Source organism: Eleutherodactylus coqui, chromosome 5, assembly GCF_035609145.1.
Source record: "Eleutherodactylus coqui strain aEleCoq1 chromosome 5, aEleCoq1.hap1, whole genome shotgun sequence".
NCBI lineage: Eukaryota > Metazoa > Chordata > Amphibia > Anura > Eleutherodactylidae > Eleutherodactylus > Eleutherodactylus coqui.
The window spans coordinates 212,074,492-212,095,038 of record NC_089841.1 but is presented as its reverse complement, the minus strand read 5'-3'; the positions used below and the strand labels follow the sequence as shown (position 1 = coordinate 212,095,038).

The following is a 20,547-nucleotide window of genomic DNA, read 5'->3' as shown; positions in this document are numbered from 1 at the left end:
ATGTGCAAAGGGGACTGAGCATCTGAAATGCTTCTTTAGAGAAAGGTCATATTCTACTTATCTCCAGAGAACTTTAAACAGCTTGTTGCAATAATAAATCGTGCTTTTCTGAATATGACATTAATATTGCAAACAGCACAGCATTTGGCCGTAATTCAGATTCATAATTATTGCAGCTGGATCTGGACATAACAAGGCTTTTGGAACTAAATAATATTAATTTCGTATTGCTTACATTGTCCAAAGAGTTTATAGTACTGTAGTACTATATATATATATATATATATATATATATATATATATATATATATATACCAAGTGTAAGATAGATTAACAATACTTAAAGTGGCCCTCCAGTCCTGGACAAACCAGGATGACCGCATTGGTTCTCTGACTACCTGATGCACACTGTGTCTAAGACACTACACACTTCTCTAATTCAACAGTGCTGCTCATACAGTGCAAATTAGGTACTCCGAGAAGTGGTGCGGCCATCTTGGTTTCTCTGGGACTGAAGGGTCCCTTTAAGTAAGGCAGATACTAGATAATATATATGTACACTCTCTAGAATTATTTTTCCGTTTAACTTGTAACATAAGAATATATATGAATGATCATAGTTATACAATCTATTGGATCTCTGACTTTCTTATCTGCTTCCAAATGCCAATTTCCAATGCTTCGAGAAAAACAATACTCTCCACTATATTCAGAAGGGGAACCCCATAATGTGGTGTCCATTTTCTTAATTTTTGTAGGACAAAACACACCAAAAAAAAAAAAACTATTCAAGAAAAACATAGCAGGTAGTCAAAAAGATGGCATGACATACAGGCCCCTTGGGACCCCGGAACATGGATTTTTAATTTTGTGTTGTGACCCCTGTAAGAGATAGAGAGTAAAACCCAACTGAAAAGTTGAAAAGTAGCCTGTGAGAAACAGAAATCTACTTTCCATATCTCTCGAAGTTCCATGAAACTGCTGCTATGAGTGAAGTAAGGAAAGTGTACTCAAAGTGGCGTACTTCTGCTATGATACATGGAGGAAGGTGTCGTTGGACCTGTGTTCATTCCAGGAAATCTCAACACAGATCAGTACCTGAATCTCCTGCAGGTTATGGTGGATGACTTCCTGGGTTATTTGCCCCTATCGTAGCAGAAAGAGGCTACTTTGATTATCCTTTTGCCACAATACAAAGCAGTAATCCATGCTCCTGGACCTCCAGGGGCCCATGGTCATTCCATCGTGTAGAATAGTAAGTGTACTCTTGGTATTTCCATATAGAATACCAGTATTGGGATATATAGTGCTGAATCTGTCTCTTTGACTACACCCTGTATAAATACGAGGGTAAGTACAAACAGCAGTTCCCAGCAGCATTCAGATGGGCGAATTGCTATATAGATGAGCTGCACAACATCACAGAACTGTATGTACATGGAGTGTAGTTTCATGAAGGGGTAAAAGCTGCAGTACACTCAGCTGGTCAATGGGGATTCCATCCATCAGTACCATATAGATCAGATATCAATGACATATCCTAAGAACATAGTTAAAGAGGTTGTTCGGTTGTAAATTATTGATGTTTAGGCCATTGTCACGGTCACCCAGGACATGCTGGATCCGTAACCCGCAGATCTCGCAGAAATGTGCGCAAGTTGTGTAACAACAAAAACAAAACAAAAAATATGGGCACTCTTACCCTATCAAAATAACCTCAGGGACAGGGATGTGCCTAAACGCAAGCAATTCGCCCTGACAAGGGCGTATCTGATCTCTGACCTTGTATGTCGGCCCTTAGTTGACTCTACGTGGGACAGGGGAAACAAACAACACAAATAGAAAATAAATACAAACTTAGCTTAGATGCAGCCGTCAAATAAACGATCAATAAGAGAGCTCTGACTGAGACCACATTTAGACTTAGACTGAAGATTCAATAGCAATTCTATCCTGCCTCAGCCAGACTAAATATCCTGATAATTAGCCCCAGGTACAGCTAAGCATGTTTCACCTAATACCACACCCACCTAGGCCAGAAGATAGAGAACCACCTGCAAAACCTGCACCAGACTATCAGTATGGCAGCAATCTCAGAACCACTGCAACAGCCATCAATAGTAGATCGGTAGAGGTTAGAGATGAGCGAGTATACACGCTAAGGCACATTACTCGAGCAAGTAGTGCCTTAGCCGAGTATCTCCCCACTCGTCTCTAAAGATTCGGGGGCCGGCGGGGGAAAGCGGGGAGCGGCGGGGGAAAGCGGGGAGGAACGGAGGGGAAATCTCCCTCTCTCCCCCCCCTCCCCGCGCCGCGCCGGCCCCCGAATCTTTAGAGACTAGCAGGGAGATACTCGGCTAAGGCACTACTCGCTCAAGTAATGTGCCTTAGCGTGTATACTCGCTCATCTCTAGTAGAGGTCTATTAGCTGGGATCACTGAGCTAACTTCTGTAGGAAGTAGGCAGCTAATTTCTCATTGTTGTGGCCAGATGAGGTATTATAGGCAAAATTTCTGTTCAAGTCAATGGGAACTTTTCCTGAAATACCAATCCTTGCCAGTACAATGGGAATGATGCTGTTTGTCTCCAGCAGAATTCTGCGCAGTGCACAAGTGTCTGATCAGCAGGAATCCCGGTAGGCCCGCTGATCTACTATTGATGGCCTATCTTACGAATAGGCCATCAACAGTTTACAACTAGACAAGCCCTTTACCTAGTCAGTGCTATCCATATTGTTTGTTGTTGAGAAGCATGAGGTGTGAATCTTGACTTTTACAGAATATCCTATTTCATAAGTCTAGAATTAAGCTTTTGTTCTAGCACTGCTGATCAATTAAATAAGAAGCTGGCAGGTAACAGAGAATCATTTTATAGCAGTCATTTAAAGTGCTTTATAGAATTACAAACATAACTGCTTGTTACATAAAGTGATTGTGAAATCCCGCTGACTTTAAATCCATATTTTACGTACATATGTGCACAATTCAGGGAAGGACATGCAGCACCTGCTGTGGTGACCATCAATGTACCAATGTATTTTATCTGTTTTTCCTTGCCAGGCTGTTTGGAAGTAGTTCTAGTAAGAATGTGCCGTGCCTTCAATCCATTAAACAACACTGTTCTGTTTGAAGGAAAATATGGAGGAATGCAGATGTTCAAGTCATTAGGTAACCAGTTAATTGTACATTTATTTGGAACATTCGGTTTTCACATTACTTACACTTTGATCCGAAAAAGGGCAAAATGAGGAAATTATCTTTGTGAACAAATAGACAAAATAATTAAAAAGAAATTTACCAAAAAATCTACCTGACCTTAAAAAAATATATTTTTCTAATAATTCTACACTCGTGCTGTTATTTTCTTACATTATAGAAGGCGTGTCTAGAGATGAGCGAGCATGCTCGGAAAGGGCAGTTACTCAAGAGAGAGCAATGCTATTTTCAAGTAACTGCATGCTCGTCGGAGAAAATTCGGGAGGGCCGCAGGGATGAGCGGGGGGTTGCGGTGGGGAGATAGAGATCTTTCTCACTCTCCCCCCCACTCCCCACCTGCCCCCCCCCCGCCCCCCCCCCCCCCCCCCCCCCGCTGTCCCCCGCGCGCCCCCCCCCCCCCGAATTTTCTTCGACGAGCATGCAGTTACTCGAAAGTAGCATTGCTCTCTTGAGTAACTGCCCTTACCAAGCATGCTCGCTCATCTCTAGGCGTGTCAATAATGCAAAACATTACCGATGTGACTTTTCTTTTTCAACATTTCAAGCTTTTATGAGCGTGTTAAAAGCTTGAAAGTGTCAATTGAATTATATTCACATACATCTGGGTGCCAATTTAGTGAATTTGATCAACTTTTTAAAAAATAAGTATATAAGTCTATAAAGTAAAGAAGTGCATACGATTAGATGTGGCAGAAGTGACATTTATTTTGCAACATTTAGTGCAAAATTTCAAGTGAGCGCACTCCAATATGTACTACTTGCACCTTATTTATAAACATCTGTATACCAGCTTTAAGCTGTGGTCCACAGTTTGCTTTATCCACGTTGGACCTGTACGATTTAGGGATTTGCATGACATGCTGTATATATTTATTTTTGCATACATAGTATCTTAGGCTGGAAAAAAGACATATGTCCATCCAATTCAGCCCAGTGTTGACCAAGAGAAAGACAAAAAAGCCCAAAAAGGTAGAAGCTAATTTTGCCCATTTAATGGGGAAAAAAATCCTTCCCTGACTTCCATTGGGCAATCAGAATAATTCCCCAAATCACCAACCGTTCTGAAGTAATCCATAACACTCAAGAAAGGCATCCAGGACCCTCTTGAACTCTTTTATTGAGTTCAGAATCACCATATCTTCAGGCAGAGAATTTCATAGTCTCACTGCTCTTACAGTAAAGAACCCCCTTCTATGTCTGTGTCAAAACCTTTCCTCTAGACATAGAGGGCGCCCCCTTATTACAGTCACAGGGTATAAATAGATGATGGGAGAGATCTCTGTATTGTCCCCTGATATATTATACACAGTCATCAGGTCAACCCTTAACCGCCTTTTTTTCTAAGCTAAATAACCCCAATTTTGATAGCCCCTCTGGGTATTGTAGTCCGCCCATTCCATTTATTAACTTATTTTGCCATCTTTTACCCACTCAAGCTCTAATATGTCCTTCTGTGTTATAGCTCTAATTCAATTTTTTCGGAAATAGATGAAGTAAAAACAGTTTTAAAAATCTATTTTTGAGAACAGACTATAATATTTTAGAACACAGTTATGGTCCATATTTTTTTTGTAATCTACAGTATTAAATGTCATCCTGAGGGCTTCATTGGTAATCAACAATGGGATTCTGTTTATGCACTTTTGGCCTACACTTGGTGATTGTGAAAAGCCTTCACAGGTCCTATCTCCATTATTATCATACTAATTATCATTTCAATTATTCAGTCAATTACACCGGAATAAAAGCAGTGCTAAATAGTGCTGCACTTTCATGAGAAAATATAACCGCTGGTAAAAGAGTATAATATAGACATAAAAAAGCCTTCTGTTTAAAAAGACAATTAGATCTAGTCTTTTTGTTCTAGCTCTCCACATGATGTTGATTGAAAATCTGAAATTTTAACTAACCGAAATACTATTTTCTACTAGCACCTGTTTCCCTGGCAGGACGACAAGCTGTGTTCCAAGTAAAATTGAACCGTCATTAGCATCCAGTTCTCACTCTGCTTTGCTTGGCCTGCAGGTTCTGATGATTTAGTGAATGAAGCATTCGACTTTGCAAAAAGTTTATGTTCACTTCAGCTGACTGAGGAAGAAATTGCCTTGTTTTCTGCGGCTGTCCTGATATCACCAGGTAATCATTATAATATTAATCATCAGTTGCTTGTTTGTTGCTCGTATCTGTGTCTTAACCCTTTCCAATCCACTGTCTGACCTCTGAAGACATTATGATTTAAGGCTGTACAGCTCCGATGTTGGAAGACGTCCATCGGGGTTCTGTTACTGTATATTGCCAGCCTCTCTGCTGTCGGAGCCTATCCAATGTGTCACCTCATGCAGTACTGGCTTTAGCCAGCAGATAGCACTGCTGTATAACGGCAGAAAAAAAATAAGCCCCCTAGGAATACCAGGATGCAAATTGGATTGGAAAGGGTTAACCCATAGAGAATCAGGCCAATTTTGGACCACAGTCATTTTTGTAATTTTTCTTCCTTGAACTCTGGTATGACTTTTTAAATTCTTGCCCGATGTAGCTGTATGAGGCTTCGTTTTGTAAGGAGAATAGTTGTAATTGACCTAGGTGCCATTTGTTTATTCATACACTTTAACGTTTAAATTCTATTCCTTTTTATCTTGGCAAAAATACTGAAAAAAGCAATTTTGCAGTAGTTATTATTTTCTTTTGTTTCGTACATGATGCTATCATTGTATTGTATAGGTTGTTACGGTCAGGTCAATACCAAATATATGTATATTGCTCAATATTGTAGAATGGTTTCACATCTGCAGGGAGGGGTGATTCGTTTTCCTGCTCCATTCGGTGAGCAGGAAAAGGGAATCCCCACGACCGAACGATTCCGTTACGGATGAAACCGAATGGGCCCCATTGACTATAATGGGGTCCATTAAGTTTCTGCTCAAGTGCCTGGCTTTTGGACGGAGTTTCCAAAGCGGATGTGAAACCGGCCTTAGGACTTATATTTAACAAAATGTACTTTTTGTAAAATAGATTTTCTGAATATTACATTTTTGTTTATTTTACATTTTTTTTACATTCCATAGAAGTATTTTTAACTTTGATTACGATTTTATACCTATAATGTTCTGGCATATATCTGAGGTAACACACCGCTGTCCTCTCTAACCTTCAGCTCGCATCCTTCACACTCTCATTCTTCTCTCTTACTGCTCAAGTCTATGCCTGATTGGGCATTCAGCTATTCTCCTGCAGAGATGTTGCCAAGTAACAGTCAGGGCCCTTACACATGGGTGGAATTGTCCGCACTCCGCACCACAAGTCATGGTAAATTCTGCACAGCTCAGTCAGGATTTTAATGCGGGATCAAAATGGCTTAAATCAGCCTGCAATTTTGCACCAACATCTGCAGTCAGTCCTGAGGTTGCACCCCGACATCAACCCCTTCTGGTTCCTTTTAAGAGCTCGGTCAGACGGGCGTTTTTTGCTGCAATTTGCGGATCGCAGGACAGATGCGCATCCGCAAATCGCGTGACCGGGGCCGAAAAATCGCCCGAAAAATCTGCAGCTAGCACCGTTTTCGGTGAAAAGGCCCCGATCAAAGGAGCGCTGTCCAACCCATTGCAATTCAATGGAGCCGGCTCCATTGAAAGCAATGGGATGGCGGCGAGCGCGGGATGAATTTTCGGGAAGGGCTTAAAAATATAAGCCCTTCCCTGAAAATCATCCAAAAATGTGTAAAAAAAAAAATATATATATATACTCACCTTGTCCCTGCAGCCGGAGTGCAGCCGCGGCCGGCCGGCAGTTCTCCTGAACTGCTCTGTGTAGTATTCATTTTACAATCCCCGCCTGCTGAATGGGCTGCTTCTGATTAGTCACAGCCCTCACCAATCAGAGGCAGCTCTCACTCACCCATTCATGAATTCATGAATGGGTGAGTGAGTGCTGCCTCTGATTGGCTGAGCACAGGGACCAATCAGAGGCAGCTCTCAGCTATTGAATGACAGCTGAGAGCTGCCCCTGATTGGTTCCTGCGCTGTCTTCACTATATGAATCTTATATTGAGGACACTATAGAGGGAGGTAATTTCCAGCAGTAGTGATCACAAACACTATTTGCTGTTAAAAAGACATTTTTAAAAAGCCTATGTAACTAATTTAACACTTTGCAATCCAATTTTGGATTCAGGGTTTCCTAGGGGGCTTTCTCTTTCTGCCATTATACAATGGCGCCATCTGCTGGCCAGAGCCAGTACTGTGGTATGTGACATGCTGGAGAGGCCCCCGACAACGGAGCGGCCAGTAATCTACAGTAAGAATACCCTGATGGACATCTTTCAACATCGGAGCTGTACAGCCTTCAATCAGAATGTCTTTAGACATCAAACAGTGGATTGGAAAGGGTTAAGCCAGACCAGACAATAAAATTATTACAGACCCCAAAGTTCAAATTCACACCTCATAATTTAGACATCAACATTGAGACATATTCAATTATTGTGCATATCAATGGATTCCTCTCCGTAAGATTATTTTGCATGTGTAGTTATCACCTAGCTTACAATCCCCATGTAGCAGAGGGGAAGGGACGATGACCACATATATTGTAAATAGTGATGACAAGTACTGTCAGACACACTTATTAATGTCGAATAATGGAATCATTTGAACATGGCACACACAACATCCTGGAGGGCTGACATCAGGATGTTATATGCAGTGATACCTAGAGCCAAAGAAGAGCTGAGCTTGCGGAGGAGAAGTTGGAGGCAAGAAAAAATGAGTATAGATTAATATCAGCCGTTACCTATTGGATTATCATTTGATTTTTAGGACTGCCAAGACTGAACGACAAACGATAACTGAACGAATTATCGTTCATCATTGAGTCCCTGGCAGCATTTACACTGAATGATTATTGTTCAGATTTGCACATTCCAGCAATATTCTGAACAATTCAGTATAAAAAGACCCTTAGGTCTCCGTCTCACTGACGGATTTCCGCCGCGTAATACGCGGTGAAGATCCGCCGTGCTGCCCGCAGCTATTAGGTTCTATTGAACCTAATAGCTCAGTGCTCATGGTGCGGAATTCCATCCGGAATTCCGCACCGTGAAATCACCCGACCTCACCCGCGGCATGCTCTATTTGCCGTGGGTGTACGCGTGGACGGCTTCCATTGCAGTCAATGGAAGCCGTCCGTCACGCTATCTTCCGCTGTAGCACAGTGGAAGATGGCGTGAAACCGCTTCCCCGCCCACCGCCAGCCACGTCATATGACGCGGCCGGCGCATCATGTGACGCTGTGGGTGTGTCACATGCCGCGGCCGGTGCGTCACATGCTCTATTTAACATGCTCTATTTAAGTATTAGGGTCTCTGGGGGTCGCCGTGACGGGCTCCGCCACGGAATTCCGCAGTGGAGCCCATCACGGCCGTGTGCAGCCAGCCCAAGTCATTGTGAAGGGAACAGTTTGTATTTAGACTGCATGCACAAGGAAAGAGCTTCATACGTAATGCAGTGTACTACCCTAGTGATCGAACAATCACATCTTTAAGTCCTCTTGAGGGACTAAAAAATACTTTAAAAAAAAGTCCAATAATGTTTCATTTAAAAGAAAAAAAAGCCAGTTTTAAAATAAAATTTCCCCCACAAAAGCCCCTTATTTAAATCAATAAAATACCAAAAACGTTTTTAAAAAGTAGCACATAATAGGTATTACCTCGTTTGTAATAAACCAAACAATAAAAAATATTTTGTTATTGCTCTCGCTTGGTGAGTGCCTGAAAAATAATTTTAAAAAGTAATGCCAGAATTGCTATTTTTCTTTTGTTCACTTTCTAAAAACCGCAGTAGAAGGCAATCCAAAAGTCAAAAGCACCCCAAGCTGGTACCAATAAAAAATTCAACTCTTCCCGCAAAAAACAAGTCACCACATAGCCCCATTGCTGGAAAAATAATAATGTTGCATTCTTAGGCCTTAGTCAGACGGGCGTTTTTTCGCGCGATTTGCGGATCGCATGACGGATGCGCATCCGCAAATCGCGTGACCGGTGCCCGAAAATCTGCTCCTAGCCGCGTTTCATTAGAAACGGGCCGGAGCTGTCCAGTGCATTGCATTCAATGGAGCCGGCAATACAGCCCGCTCCATTGAAAGCAATGCGCTGCGGGCGAGTGTGGGATGAATTGTCGGGAAGGGCTTAAATATATAAGCCCTTCCCTGCAATTCATCCAGAAAAGTGTTAAAATAAAAAATATATATATACTCACCTGCTCCCGGCAGCCGAAGTTTTGCGCGGCCGGCCTGCAGTGGGCGCTGAGCCAATCAGGGGGCAGGTCTGACTCACACCCCCTTCACACCCACTGCAGGCCGGCCGCGCGGAACTCCGGCTGCCGGGAGCAGGTGAGTATGTATATTTTTTTTATTTTAACACTTTTCTGGATGAATTGCAGGGAAGGGCTTATATATTTAAGCCCTTCCTGACAATTCATCCCGCGCACGCCGGCAGCCCATTGCTTTCAATGGAGTCGGCTGTATTGCCGGCTCCATTGAATTCAATGGGCAAACATCATTCTTCTCTGCCACAGCTGTTACAGCTGTGGCAGAGAAGAATGATTTGTCTTCTATATGTTCTCAATGGGGCCGGCGCTGCTGCCGCCGGCCCCATTGAGCGCATATAGAGAAGAGAACAGGAAACGCAGATCGCAGATAGGTGCGATCTGCGATTTCTGTTCTATAATTTATCGGACGAGCGCATAAAAAGTGCTCATGTGTCCGATACCATTGCAAAGCAATGGTTTTAAAAAATCGCCGGACGCATGCGCAGGCGCAAATCACGCGAAAAAACGCCCGTCTGACTAAGGCCTTAGATTGCGGCAATGCGGATTCAATTGTTTAAAAATAAAAAAATAGAAGTACTTTTTTTGGTGCTAAAGTACCAAAAACATTTTAAAAATCTATATGAACTTGGTATCGCATTAAACTGTGCGGATCCAGATAACAAAGGTATTGTGTTATTTTTACCAAATGCTGAATCCTGTAAAAAAGACCCAAAAAACAATGGCAGAATTTCCGGGAGGCGATTTCCATCTCCCACCCAAAAAATGTAATAAAAGTTATACGGCACATTTTATGTACCCCAGAGTGGTGCCATTAAAAAATACAAGTCACCCCACTAAAAGCAAACATTCATACGGCTAGGTCAATGAGTTATGGCTAGACATGAGCGAGCATACTCGGTAAGGCGATTTACTCGAGAGAGCATCGCCTTTTTCGAGTAACTGCTGGCTCGTCCCTGAAGATTCAGGGGGGGGGGGGGCGCAGGTGGCAGGGGAACGGGGAGGGAGAGTGAAAGAAATCTCTCTCCCTCCAGATCCCCTCCGCAACCCCCTGCTCACCCTCGCGCCCCCCCGAATCTTCAGGGACGAGCCAGCAGTTACTCGAAAAAGGCGATGCTCTCTCAAGTAAATCACCTTACCGAGTATGCTCGCTCATGTCTAGTTATGGCTCTTGCAATGGGACTATGGTCCTTAAGGTGCAACATATGCCAGTCAATAAGGGGTAAACTAGCTCCAATATAAACTAACGTTACGACTCTCTTGTATTGTGGTTGTCTGGCAAAGTGTCGTAAAGGCATCCAAGCCTCTTCTAACAATAGGAGTTGTTCTCTCCGCAGAGTAACACATCCTCCTTTTTGTCAATACATTTGTTCTAAGTCTCCAGTCTTCTTACATCAAATCCTCTTTCCTTGTTGCTAACTAGAAAGCATTAGAGACAGGGAGTGAAAGAGAATCCTTCTGGGGATATTCTTATGATTAAATTGTTTAACCACAGACTGTCACGGTGCATTTTCATTTAGCTGACTGAAAAATGTTCCTTCTGAGAGACCGGCATTCGTAATCTAAGTGAAGTCAGAGTACTAATCCATTCTTTTCTATGTGCGTTTGTTTTGCCTGTTGCCCTGGTTTTAATTAAGCCTAATCCTTTATCATATTTACCAGAAAAAATATATAAAATCCGAAGTACAGTATGTACATTGCGGGTATTATATTACAAGTAGGCATCGTCTTCGGGATGTTACATGCTTGTGTGCCAATGACTTGTGTTGATAACCGTTGGCTTTAATTCTAAAACGGAAATGTTGTGATCAGAAAATATTCTGATTTTGTATATAGTAATTCAACCCATCCAGCTCAATTCTGGGGTGGCTAGTCTATCTACGTCTGTTTGGCCAGGCTCACACGGGCGAATTGCAATTGCGGAATCCGTGATCGACGTCCAATCGGAGGATGCGCAGCAAAGCGCAGGCATTTTAAAAGCATGTGGTTTTCGCTTTTTCGCTCACACTCGTGGATACAAATTGCGTATTCTGTGAGTGGAGGAAAAATCGTTGCATGCTCTATTCTGCTGTGTATGGCCTCCACTGAAGTCACTGAAGGCCCTTCGACCCGCCGACCATATGCAATTAACATTGCGTATGGGCTGCGGTTACCCAAGTCATCACTAAGCGACGGTGCTGGGAATACAAATATTGAAAAAAAAACTGCACTGCGCATGACCGACCATGAGCCACAGTGGTCATCTGCAATACTGGAAAATAGTTACGCACATTTGCCAGCCGGGCTCACAGACAAAATCTGCTGTGGGCCTCCTGCATGTGGAATCCGGTCCGCCCGTGTAAGCCTAGCCTTTGAATTGTTCGTCATGGTAAAGGGAAATTGGCCTCTAGTAAGTCAGAGGTATTGGGAGTAAGTTGGATATCTAAATATGGGATTGAATGGGGACTCCAACGGGAAATTAGAGAAAAACTGGACATCTTCATTCTTTAATGGAACTCATGACACACATTTGCCTCCTCCAATGTAATGTATAGTTATTTCCCACATCCCTTCCCCCCTTCCCCTCTGTTTTCTACCAAACTTCATGGCTTGTCGATCTCCAAAAGTGGTCCACAGTGGTTACTAGTTACTACTGGAACAAGGTCTAGGCTGCTGCCTACGGCACCATTGAGGCCCCGATTACCTTTAGATATTTTCCTATGACCAAACAAACCTTGTGAGTGCATGAGAATGCAATATGCTACATACATATGCATGCGGAGCAGAGGTAAACATGTATGCTACCTGTTGAATCAGCCAAGAGCTGATCATACTAAACTTTAGGTACCAATGGTAATGTAAAGGAACAGTTTCAAACACTACTTTGGGCATCAAGAGAACTAGTCAGCTCCCCGGATAGAATAGACGCATTCCTGAAGTCCCTGGATTTGAAGAATCTTAATGAGACAGACGCTATCTCACTTTTGTCCCCGATCACGAGCAGGGAGGTGGAGGAAGTCATCGATTCCATCCCGCAAGGGAAAAGCCCAGGTCCTGACGGCCTATCTCTAAATTATTACAAAGCTTTTAAGCCACAATTATTACCCCGACTAACGGAGACCTTTAACGCGCTGTTGAGCGGGGCCCCTCTTGCCAGACAGGCACAAGAGGCACATATTACCCTCATTCATAAAGAGGGTAAAGACCCCGAACAATGCAGTAGCTTTAGGCCAATATCGCTCATCAACCTGGACGTCAAGATCTGGGCCAAATTGTTAGCCAGAAGAATAGGAGACTTCATCCCAAATCTGATCAATCCAGAACAAGCCGGCTTCGTGAAAGACAGGGAGGGCAAAGAAAACTGTCTGAGATTGCTTCATGCCTCCAAATACGCCCGTAGTCAGAAAATACCGATGGCCTTCGTCAGCATGGACGCCGAGAAGGCCTTTGATAGGGTGAGCTGGATCTTCATGGAAAGAGTTCTAATACGCCTTAAATTCCCCCCATCATTTATCTCGGCTATTTTTTCTCTGTACGCAGCTCCCCACGCCAGACTAAAAATTAATGAGACACTATCTCCCACGTTCGAGATCCAAGAGAACTAGTCCTATCCGGTCAATGTTTACTAACATAAGCTAATATTAATGTCATTTTCAAAGACACAATGGACAGTATGGGACAATGAATGAACAAGGGCATACCAGTACTCTATTCCCATCTCCATTAGGAAGATGTTTTTCAAGGGTTCTCTTAGTAAAATTGGTTGAGAATTACTGCCAATCATGATGCATAACCATGGAGTGAAGGGTTTCAGAGGGCTTTAACTGGTAATGGTGCACCTAGTGTAGTTTACAGAGTGTGAGGCTGGCGATGGGATAGAATAAGACTAAGATTGGTAATTGGACCGAGTGTTCTTTATTAAGTAGCCTTAAAATCCTGGAGGCTATGTAGACTGTATTGGGTAATTGAGTAAAATCTATGGTTTTCGATTATATATAATGTATGTTTTTTACAAGTCAGAACTTGACTGGAGTGTATCTAAGACACCAATGACACTAGACTATTTGCTACAGAGCCGCATTCTGATGTCATAAAGCATTTAAGTAAGATAGGACAAAGCAATATTAAGAGCACAAGCATTTTTTGCAACGGGGCAGGATGTGTTCTAATGGTTTAAGAACATTAAAAGTTTGTCTATGAGTTTTTTATTCTCTTCTCTGCTGTCATCCTTTTGCTTTTCCTTCAAGTAAGCCTATGTTTTGGGGACAAAGTTCTGCCCTAGAACTGGAGGGGGCAAGGGGTTGTTCTTCTCTGCTGTCCCTCCGATCCGTCGGTTCCTGGTCCTGCTTTCAGGCATCCAGGATGATTGATGCATCTTCAGACTACTTAATTGTAATGTTAGACTACCAATACACTATGCCTGCCCTCTGATTGGCCAAAGATAGTTATGTAATCAACACTGACCAATCAGAGAGCAGTACACAATGTGCATTAGATAGTTAGAAAATTGCTGCAGCCATCTTGGATGGGTGAAAACAGGGTTCGAAACTGATGAATCAGAGGGGCGGCAGAGAAGAACAAGTGCATGTAATTTCCCCCTTTGCCTCTCTTTTCCAGAGACAGAATTTTGTCCCGTGACAAGAGGTTTGCTTTAAAAATGGTCACGTCTAACAGATAACAGTGACAACTTAGGGCTGCTTTTATATATACATATGAAAGTGTGTACATTGATTGGATTTTTACTTTTTATCTGATGGCCACATACTGTATACAGAATAAATTAATGGGTTTCCTGAGGTCATGTGCAAATACGTATGCCAATGCTTCCCCAGTCTTAGGTAGGCATGTATATACCCATAGTTTTTAACTATAGGACACCTGTGCGTTTTTTGTAAACGCAATGCTAGAAATCAAGTAGGTGTATAACCCCTTAAAGAAACCCTCCGGTCCCAAAACAAAACTGTGTTGCAAAGACAGATGAGGGTATATCACCTACAGTTGTTCTTCTCTGCTGTTGTCCCTCCATTATACCAAATGTAGGCCCTGTTTTTGGCCACCCAAGATGACCACTGCAATTTTCTAATGCCCACTGTGCACTACTCTCTGATTAGTTAGCGCTGATCACGTGATCAGCATTGACTAATCAGAGAGCAATATATGTTATTAGAACATGAATGCAGGTTGAATCGTTTTATCAAAAAGAGGTCATGTCATTCAAACTGCTAGGAAAGGAGTAAGATACTAGACTGCGATTCTGTACACTCCCTAGTAATAAGTCATATAAGTGTTTATTTTAATTCCACTATATAGTAAAGATTAGAGATGAGCGAACGTACTCATTTCGAGTAATTACTCGATCGAGCACCGCGATTTTCGAGTACTTCCGTACTCGGGTGAAAAGATTCGGGGGGCGGGGGGAGGCGTGGCGGCGCGGAGGGTAGCAGCGGGGAACAGGGGGGAGCCCTCTCTCCCTCTCCCCCCCACTCCCCGCTGCAACCCCCCACTCACCCATGGCGCCCCCCGAATCTTTTCACCCGAGTACGGAAGTACTCGAAAATCGCGGCGCTCGGGTGAAAAAGGGACGTGGCCAAGTAGGCTCGCTCATCTCTAGTAAAGATCCATAATAGGTCAATGGAGGGGGCGCATAACCAAAATGCTGATATTGGTGTATGCTATGCAGGTAATTAACCTTATAAATTAACTCTATAAATCTCTTTTTTTCCCTTTCAGAAAGGCCATGGCTCATAGAACCGAGGAAAGTTCAAAAGCTTCAAGAGAGAATTTATTTTGCACTTCAGCATGTGATTCAGAAGAACCACTTAGATGATGAGACATTGGCAAAGGTAGGTGCTAGTCATAAGAAGTGCATTTTCATGTAGAAGTAAAGCCGTGACATCCTGAACTTAAATAACACATGACAAGTGTCTAGAAAAATATTGTTCTTCAGACTGTAGGCTGCGTGATGGCACATAGCGGTGTTAAAAGGCATCAGGGCTAGTCAGGTTTAACTACATATTTTTTTAACAGGGTATTTAGGGGCACCACATTACACATGACATGCAGGATGCTTTACATATGTGCAATGACAAGGAGGACAGACTTTTCTTTGTTTTTCATTCACTTTTTTATATACTCACTATTAACTTTTAATTCATTTTTTAGCGTGAAATTAACCAAATAATGGATTGTAGCGCCCATATAAACATTTTATTGCTCCCATGCACCTATGGCTCTAAAGTGAAAAATAAAGCAAATTTGCTAAATATGCTTGAATATAATTATCCTGCCATTTCATGTATGCAGCTCATATGTAAACCCATGTTTTCCACTGTTACAGACTACAAACAAAGTAGTTTGTTACCATAGAGACATAGGTCTGCATAGGAGTTTTGGACAGAAAGTAGCAGTATTGTTTTTAACATGGTGGGCCCAGATAAAGCAGCTAAATTCTAGTATACCTCTAACTAATGCAGTCACCAAATAATAGTGAGATACACAGTGATAGTGATTACATGCAGTTACCTCCAGTGATCACAGGTCACATCTTCTCTGGTGACATCCATTTCCTTATTCTTCTCGATCTAGGCCAACACCATCATGAAGACTTCTTCAAGCACACTCTCACAAGCTTCCCCCTACTCTCTCTTCCCAGTATTGTCCCTATAGTGATAATGCCCACACTAAATAAGCCCCTTTTCTGTAGCTCCATTTAGTAATAGTGCCCTTTCTGTGACCCCCATTTAGTAATAGTACCCCCTCTGCAGTCCCTTTTAGTAATAATGTCCATTTCTGTGGCCTTATTCGGTAATAGTGACTCCTCGTTGACCTTATTTAGTAATATTGTACCCTCTGTGAGGTCCATTCAGTAGTAGTGCCCCCTCTGTGGCTCCTGCCCCATCTAGTAGTAGTACCTGCCTGCTCACCAGCCTATGAGTCTGGCTGCTTACAAACATTTTTACAGGCAAATCTCTCACTCACAAACTTTCAGAGGTTCCATACGATGGAGATCCATGCGAAGGCTAACCTGACTTATCCCCTATCCCCTGTGCTAGCCTCAGAAGAGTCAGATTAACGTCCGCATAGAGTGCCCAGCATCTGGAAACTCTGACAGTACTATGAATGAGGGATCTATTGGTAAAAATGTTGCTAGGTTGCATGAGAGAGCGGGTCTCAGTGAATTGTCAATATGAAAGTGGGCAGGGCCATTCGTTCCTGGGCCTCCATGCTCCAGATCCCCATAGCAGTCGCGTAGTTTGCTTATATTGGTGTCACGCCACTATATTTAAAATATACCTGCACTTTCAGATAAGTCTTCAGAATACAAATGTAGCAAAGTTTAACAATAAACAAAGTTTCACAATTCCAACCGGGGTATCTCCCAACTTACCTAAATTTTTTGAATGGTACATTTGCTCAGTTATTCAGTGGTGCTTATCTGGGATTACTCACTGAATAGGCAGATCTGCCATTTACCAGTCTATAAAAGTATACCGAAGAATGAGTTAAATAGAACTTTTACCAAGTTAGGCCTGATTCACGCGAGCGTATGCATATTTGCGGAACAAACGTTGATTTTTTTGCACGATCATCAGTGTATCTCACTGTACTTTTTGCATGCACAAGCCTTGCAAAAACAATGCACCAATGCTCCCAGACATAATTAGTCTAATTAGTTCAATATGTGTTCTTTTCATGCACCTTCCAGCGTAAGGCATGCGCATTTTCTCATCCCCAATGAGTTCTATGGGGATTTTTGGTGCACAAGTGCGCAGAAAAATAGAGCATGCTGCATTTTTGGGGGCGCATCCGAAGTGAACAGGAAAATACACACAAGTGAACAAACCATTTGAAATCAATGGGTTCTATTCGCTGCGTATTGCGTGCGCAAATATGTCTGTGTGAAGCTGGCTCAAAATGCTATGACTTACATATGTCCTGGTGTTTTAATAAATTTATTTTTTGGACACGTTAATTTCAAATGGTTTTATGAAAATATTAAATTAGGACATATTTAAACGTATTTCATTATACATCCTGATTAGAGATGAGCGAGCATACTCGCTAAGTCAAACTACTCGAGCGAGTAGTGCCTTATGCGAGTACCTGCCCGCTCGTCTCTAAAGATTCGGGTGCCGGCGGGGGAGAGCGGTGAGTTGCGGGAGTGAGCAGGGAGGAGCAGGGGGGGGGGGGGAGTGAGAGAAAGATCTCCCCCCATTCCTCCCCGCTCTCCCCCGCAGCTTTCTTCCCCCCCACCGGCCCCGGAATCTTTAGAGACGAGCAGGCAGGTACTCACATAAGGCACTACTCGCTCGAGTAGTTTGCCTTAGCAAGTACGCTCGCTCATCTCTAGTCCTGATCATCTTACTGCCTTTCTTGCAATGTTAGAACTTCACAATTCATTAGCAAAAATGTTAACGTATCTAACCTGAAAATATTACATTAAACTAAAAAAATTCCAAATATAAAAAAAACCTTAATATACTATCCTCTACCATATAGACATGTGGGAAAGTAAAGTGTTACATAAAATCATTCCTGATCTATCACTCACCATTCTGACTGCATCATCTACACCTTCACAGTTGTCATATCACATCAAATATCTCTCAACACACATCAATCACTGATCATCACTCATGGGTTATTATGTGAATCCAAATAAAACCTCCCAGCCTCTTCCGGATTCTCTGTTTTATCTGCAGTTCAAGCAATTTCGTTTTGCATGCTTGACATTTGATACCCTACATACACACAGAGTACATGGTGAGAGAGATGCTCACTCACTCCATAGTGTTGTATAGAGATTGTACTCAACATAATCCACTGGAAAGTGCAAAGCAAAAGGATGAATTGGTTGCTATGAGCAACTCCTCCGGTCATCCTTGGCATCTGTTTTGATAAATCTCCCCCTTTGTCTCAAGAAAGGATTATCTAATTTCCTAATGTAACATGTATACTAGTCATGACTTCCTATGAAAACATCGAAGCACAATGCATCAACACAATAATAAAAAGAGACATAATCATTGATAAAAGAAGTGTAAAAATCCTGAATTATTCATATTACAAAATGATATGCCAATAGATATAAAGGGGTTTACCAGAAATGTTTTAGTTCTACAGTACATATCCCTCTATATCATTGTTATATTGTACTGCATAGTGACTAATGGGTGAAATTCAAAAAAGTTAATTTTAGATTGTTACAGGTTGCATGTTAAAAAGTGCAATAAGTGTAATATCCAGTGGACACAATACATATTCTAGCCTGTATGCTGATTAGCTAGCCCAATATGTTTTGGTTATCCATTTCAAAAGCCAGGTGTTTAGGTTTGTCCAATTTCCCAACCCAGATACATAGTTCAACTAGAAGCTGAAACAAGCCATATAGAATCATAGAATGGTAGAGTTGGAAGGGACCTCTAGGGTCATTGGGACCAACTCCTCTGCTCAATGCAGGATTACTAAATCATCCCAGACAGATGTCTGTCCAGCCTTTGTTTGAAGACTTCCATTGAAGGAGAACTCATCACCTCCAGTGGCAACCTGTTCCACTCATTGATCACCCTCACTGTTTAATATCTAATCTGTGTCTCCTCCTTTTCAGTTTCATCCTATTGCTTCTAGTCCTTCCTTATACAAATGAGAATAGGGCTGATCCCTCTGATGGCCCTTCAGATATTTGTAGACAGCTATTAAGTCTTCCTCCGGCCTTCTTATATACATAAGATAAAAGTCAGTCCTCCTGCCAATTTTGCCAGGCTCAATTGACAATCCACGGAGACCTCCCTACTCTTCCCTGTCAAGGAAAAGCAGAGGGATTGGGCATGCTGAATTTCAATATGGCCAATCCTTTGTTACTATGGCTGATAAATCGCCACCACAGTGGTTTGACAGTGATCTATCCCCCTTTCCCCATACAAAAATGCCCTTTTGGCCAACTTGACTCCCTAAACCCTTGCAACCCAAAACAAGCATGCAGTAGTCCTGTCCTTTTGCACTCCCGTTTCTGTTTCTGACATTCACTTCTATCACCTGATTGAAGACCGGATTGATATTTTAACTCTCTCTTTCATTTGTCCACAGTTAATAGCCAAGATACCAAACATAACCGCACTTTGCAACTTACATGGAGAGAAGCTTCAGGTATTTAAGCAATCTCACCCCGAGATAGTGAATACTCTATTCCCTCCATTGTACAAGGAGCTATTTAACCCTGACTCAAGCACTGGCTGCAAGTGAAGACAGTGGGATTTTTCACTTAGCTATGGAATGCATCACTACTAAGACAAAAGAAATGTGCTCAAAAGGACTGACGAAAACCACAAAAGAAACAAAAAACAAACATCACTACAGCAGCACTAGGAATGTCCTGCACTTACTAGAATTATTTTTCACCGCTACAGTTTGAAGAATGTAAATATGCACCTCTGAGTGGGGCTCTCTCTTCTCTTCTTCTAATTAACTGTTTGGTTTTCCTTTGGAACTGACCGTTTAACACTTTTGCTGCCAGAGGCTGCTGCAGATAATAAAAAGGTATTGCAAAGCCCTCTGGTAGCCGAAGCATCTATCTTAATATATAGAACACTGGGTGTATTTACTTTTTTTTTTATATATATAATTTGAGAGACGACAATTTATAGAATTTTATTGTAGATATCATTATGAGCATATACTTCTACAGTATTACTCTTCTTTCTGGATTACTGTTTCATCTCTAATTTAAGTGAATTTGACTTATTTCTATGTTTTAGATGCATGTGTAGATGGTAATGGTATATATATATATTTATATATATAGGATATATCTAAATATTTGTATATATAAATATATATATACCGATAACTGCACCTTTGCCGTGGTGTAATTTTGTACTTACACTCAAGCTCTGATAGTCTTCTTTCTGTCTTTCTTTGATGATGTTGTGTTTTTCCCCTTGAATTTTATGTATTTAATTTATGTTTGGGCAATCAAGTTTCAATCAAAGAAGCCATTGTTTGAACAATAATTGCCAATGTATTGTATACCTACC

General features: G+C 42.0%; 1 protein-coding gene across 1 annotated transcript in view; it reads left to right on the top strand.

Moving 5' to 3' along the window:
* The window catches only part of RORB (RAR related orphan receptor B), a 195,643-nt gene extending 175,887 nt beyond the window's left edge, over positions 1-19,756 (top strand). The window contains exons 7-10 of the mRNA XM_066602002.1: positions 3,060-3,167; positions 5,241-5,351; positions 15,245-15,357; positions 19,601-19,756. Of these exons, the coding sequence (XP_066458099.1) occupies positions 3,060-3,167; positions 5,241-5,351; positions 15,245-15,357; positions 19,601-19,756 (488 nt within the window). The remainder of the gene's footprint in view (positions 1-3,059; positions 3,168-5,240; positions 5,352-15,244; positions 15,358-19,600) is intronic.
* The last annotated feature ends 791 nt before the right edge of the window (positions 19,757-20,547 follow it).